The 5254-nt window shown below is 40.3% G+C and overlaps 1 protein-coding gene across 1 annotated transcript; it reads right to left on the bottom strand.

Moving 5' to 3' along the window:
* Positions 1-1050: 1050 nt before the first annotated feature.
* LOC124275497 (opine dehydrogenase-like) lies at positions 1051-2274 on the bottom strand. Its single transcript, XM_046711080.1, has one exon. The coding sequence runs from the start codon at positions 2272-2274 to the stop codon at positions 1051-1053; it is 1224 nt and encodes a 407-aa protein (XP_046567036.1).
* Between the last annotated feature and the right edge of the window lie 2980 nt (positions 2275-5254).

Genomic DNA, 5254 nt, shown 5'->3' with positions numbered 1-5254 from the left:
AGGCTACCCCACCGCCCACCAACATCAGAAAATATAGGGGATGATGATACTAATGTTAATTGCACAAGTTCGATTTTAAGTTTTGATTGTAGCGAGCTAACAATGCCAATATTACACACACACATCAAAGATATAGATTTGTCTTTTGTGTGGGAACATTGTCATTTCTACTATGTAACAAGGAATATCATTGTGTGAATGTTTCAAGATCTATGAAAACAGTCAATGTGTAAACTAGTGCTACATACGCATTGACGATGTGAAAATATTCCTCACAAAATATTCCTTTCTTCAGGTTTTGTGTATTTGTTTTGTATTGCTTCTATTTTGTCATGATATATAGGGGGGGCGGTGGGGTAGCCTAGTGGTTAAAGCGTTGGCTCGTCACGCCGAAGACCCGGGTTCGAATCCCCACATGGGTACTTTGTGTGTAGCCCATTTCTGGTGTCCCCCGCCGTGATGTTGCTGGAATATTGCTAAAAGCGGCGTAAAACCAAACTCACTCATGATATATAGGTATAAGTGTTGAGAAATAATAAAAAACACATAATTGTAAATTTTCAAAGTATAGATATGTTGTATTGATCGTTCATGCAGATGAGAAATGCACCAAGTGGTATTGCCCACAAATTCATTTTGGGTGAGGCTGCCATACCCCAAGCGGCCTTACATAGATTCAGTGTACAACTTACTGAGTGCATTCTTATTACCCTTGTTACTGTAACACAATACCAGGTTTACTTCTGTACAGAAACAATACCTTTCAAAGATGCTTCACTAGGTTCTACAAGTAAAATATAAAATATATACATCATGACATAGTGTGACATTGAAACGAAAACAGATGCCTACACATAATGTCTCCACAATTATGAAGCATGTTATTAAGTTTGATGTTTCCTTTAAGACTTTGGTCCACGAGCGTCAGTTCCAGCTGAAGTGCATGTAATAATAATAGCATACCACAACATATAATATCAATACTGGTGATACCGTACAAACACCACAGAAGGCAAACTGATTGTGTTTTGAAGTGCTTTAATGGTTCAGTTACAGTGTAATGGATGTGACAAGAGCTTCCAGGGAGTTGATACCATAACGTTGGGGACATCTTGTACCGTTCACGTCTTTCCCCTTCAGCTCATCTCCAACAATGATCTCCTTGCCCAGCTGTGTCTGACACCAGGTTATCACCTCATCATGGTAGGGGGTGGGGACTCCAGCGATCTGGGCGAGCCCTTTGGTCACCACCAAGCCGTATGGTACGTCCTCGCTCAAGTACCTGTAGCGAAAGTCTGGAACAAATTTGCCATCTTCTGTTTCCTTCATTGGATGGACGAGACCGTCATATGCTGTGTCTGTCTGCATGACAGTCTTGAGACTGGTTGAATCTCGAATGTAAGGTTTATGGTCTCGGAGGTACCAGTCGTAAAGTTGAAGGACACCGGAAAGATTCACTTCCGGCCTCTGTGTCGCAATTGCTTTAGCCGTGGCTACTAACTCGTCGCTAACACCACCAAGGTAACGAACTTGATCTTCGTCAAGCCCTTGGTAGAAAAGGGGCTTCTTGTCAAGTGGCTTACCATCCCAATCCTTCCACTTGCCGTACATTATCGGAGGGTGGATGATAGACTTGGTGGCCAGAATTGGCTCGATGTAATTGTTTGCCACAGTAAGAATAGGCGCTTTTCCCATCACTCTCTGAAGAGCTTCCATTGGATCATATGAAGGCTTGCTCTGACCTCGAATTATGCATCCCATGAGGTTTACCTTTACCATCAAGACACGAACACATTTGCCGAACTCTGCGATCCTACAAGCCCAAGGCAAAGACTCAAAAGACATGATGACACACTGCTTGGCCTTGTCCTTAAGCACATCAAACACCTGGAACACAAAGCCAGGCTGACCGGGCATTCCAACAATGGTGGTGTTCGGCTGAATGTATGGTTCAATGGCTTCGAGGTAGCTTTGATGGGCAAATGCTGGAGATGTAAAAATTATGACATCTGCTCCTGGAACCGCCTTCGATGCATCTTTGGTAATGGAACGCAGTTGAACATTGAATTCGGTCGGTTCACCTTTTCCGTTATCACCTTCGTCCACTGTAATTCTGAGCGTGTCCTCCTTCATGATGTTCGTCCATCTTTCTGCACTCCCAGGATACAGCGTGAGCACCCTCGTTTCAATGTTCTCACGTGACGCAGCGAGACCCGCTGTGACATGGCCACCATTTCCTGCACCACAAACTAGAACGGTAACCGGTTGTGCCATATATATATGAAATCCAAAAGGGGAGTCTGAAAATAAATAAGATTTTATGTTTAAGGTGCTAGATGTGATTGAAAGCACATTTATCACACATTTGTTGTTAGTATTGAAACTTTACCATCGTGATCCAGCCCGATTAGTGTTATCCGCTCGTATAACCTTCGCTGCAAAAAATGTCTGAGTGCAGCCAGTTTTTACCACGTGTCCTTCGCCCATCCAATGTGTGTGTTTTGGGGGGAGGGGGGAAGAGAAAATAGATAAGGGGAGGGGGGGATATTTTTGTGAAGCAAAACAATTGTGAAGCCTATGTAGACCAGACCTTACACAGATGTGTGTCAGAACATTACTAATTATGACAGGATAAACAGGAATATCCCCACGCAATTCTAATTAGACGCCATATAAATCTTATCTAAAGGTGTGTTAATTCTACAAACATGCTAACATGGCATGCATTGGTGAAAGTGTGAAACGACCCTTGACTTTGACCTTGTTTTCCTAATCTTCTTGTCCGAGAAGGCAAAATGTTTAAAGATTCTTTGTGAATTTATTGATGTACTGTTTGAATGTGTTGCCGCTGAAGCCTAAGTTCCAGTCATGTCATCATGGACCCGTGAAGGTCCGGGTTAGAATGAACCTTCAGTGACCCTTGCGACTAACGGGATCGGGTGATCAGGCTCGCTGGCTTCGTTGACACATGTCATCGGTTCCGAATTGCGCAGATCGATGCACATGCTGTTGATCACTGGATTGTCTGGTCCAGACTCAAATATTTACACACCGCCGCCATATAGCAGGAATATTGCTGAGTGCGGCGTAAAACTAAACTCACTCACTCATGTCATCATGGCATTATGGTAACATGAATGCACTATGACAGAAAGTCAGTTCTGAAACCTAATACACGAAAATAATTCCACACATTAAACATGTTCTTGAAGTAATAATACACGAAAGATGACTTACCTAAAGTAGATGGAGAAATAAGGTTGGTAATGCTGACGTAAAGCAATGTGCACTCCAGAGTCTGTTAGATTAGCATAGTGATTTGAATTGTGCTCCCCCGACGCTTTTATTGCCCAAATGATGGTGATGAAGAAACGCAGCTTGCACTGATTGGTCGAACTGTAGATTAGAAAGAACTGACATGCACGTAGGTTATGTAACTGACTGGGATGAAACAAAGAGGGATTACCCCAAGGACAATGCCAGGTCAGGCCCGCAAGTGCATGAAAGGCAACAACACGGTACATGCACACGAAGGTGGCACTACACGTCCATTGAAGTATGCCTGTATTTGTTTAAAACAGCAGCTGGTTCATTAAGAAATGTCGAAAATAGAGAGGGGGGTAACGTACAACCCTGGCGCAGATCAAATAACAAATAGTCTTTGTCACCAAAACCATGTGTGTTTAGATGAAATCAAACGAAACATACTGGGTGTGAAAACGAACGCTGTGCTCATATGGAAATGTAAACGTGTTAGGAATGTAAACTGTGTAACATTATTATGACAGTTCCATACAAAAAGGTCTATCTTTAATTGTACACGTATAAAAATATGATAGCCACATAATCATAAACAAAGAAACGTCTTATCCTAACAACGCATTCATCTATGTAACTTTGTCGTTGGGTGAATTGCACGAACTGTTATTTAAACTAGAGTCTTGTATCTGCTGGAATATGATCACCAATAACCCGATTTTCATAAATTAGAGAATTTTTTTAGCTGTAATAAGTTAGAAGAAGAAGATTAGTTTTAAAGTGTCACACGCTGTACAAAATATAGACACATAAAATGAAAGCAAGCCAACAGCAATCAAATCTCTTTAACAAAAATTATAAGATGGGTCTGTGAGTCATTCAAAATTACTCGTTGGTCAAAAAGTTAAGATAAACCCTCTGTTATCACTGCTTAAGCGGCTCAGGTGAGTTTAATGCGTGTATAATTAAAGGTGACATACCAAAATGTATCCTTCACGCTATTCCCACGCTTGCAACAACAGTGTCATGATTAAGCTACCCCGTGGGCAAAGCGGTTATAAGCCAAATTAACCCCTTTAATTAATCTATGTCTGTTATCTCTATTGTATAATGTGTCACATGGAGCTGTAAATGCCACCATATCTGAAGATAATACTTATTACACCGACGCACAATAATCTATCTAATGATTTGAGCGTAGCTATCAATGAGGTGCACTGGTACGTCCTGGTACTAAGAGCTGAAACTAAGAAGTAGGTGTGAAATCAACCAAAAACCAAACAATGTTATATAATCAACAACTGTATTCTAAATTTAACTATTTTTCAAATTAATAGAAATCACTGCAGTACAAAATAGAGGTTGGTATATTTAGCAATAACGACAGAGATGATACTATTTACCCACTGAAACAATGGTGACGTTTAGATTGAGTTTAGTTTTGCATCTCATCGGTATTTATTTAGCCGTATAGCGGCGAGACCAAGTCTGCATGCATGGACATTTTAAGTACAAAGATTAAATGAGTTGTGTTTTTTAGAAACAATAATTACATTATTACTTACCATCAGAAAATAATCATAGCACTAAAATCCCATAGGACAAAATGTCTGCACACTGCGGAAAAAATCCCTACAGTGTGAAAAATGACATACAAGGTATTTTGAAATAGTTATTTTTATTTGGCCGCATAAGTAAGCAGTATTGACCATACGCACTAATAATATGATTCAATGCAATCGCATTACATGCATCAACCTGGTATAATTTGATGGTACATGTAATCATCTAAAGCATCATTCTAGAACGTCATCATCGTTGTACATCTTACTTGATGTTCGACTGGATGACTATGAGATAGATTCATAGTACCTTTAAAGTGCAGGAAGTAAAAAAAGTCACATTGAAACATATATACATATATCTCATATGAAAAATAGTGGCAGCAGGTGTATCAATGGTTATCAAAGGTTAATACAGGTGTATGGTTACCTGA

This window comes from Haliotis rubra, unplaced genomic scaffold (genome assembly GCF_003918875.1).
Source record: "Haliotis rubra isolate DU_JTF1 unplaced genomic scaffold, ASM391887v1 Scf2, whole genome shotgun sequence".
NCBI lineage: Eukaryota > Metazoa > Mollusca > Gastropoda > Lepetellida > Haliotidae > Haliotis > Haliotis rubra.
Note: the sequence above shows the minus strand (reverse complement) of the source record. Positions and strands in the feature narration are given on the sequence as shown.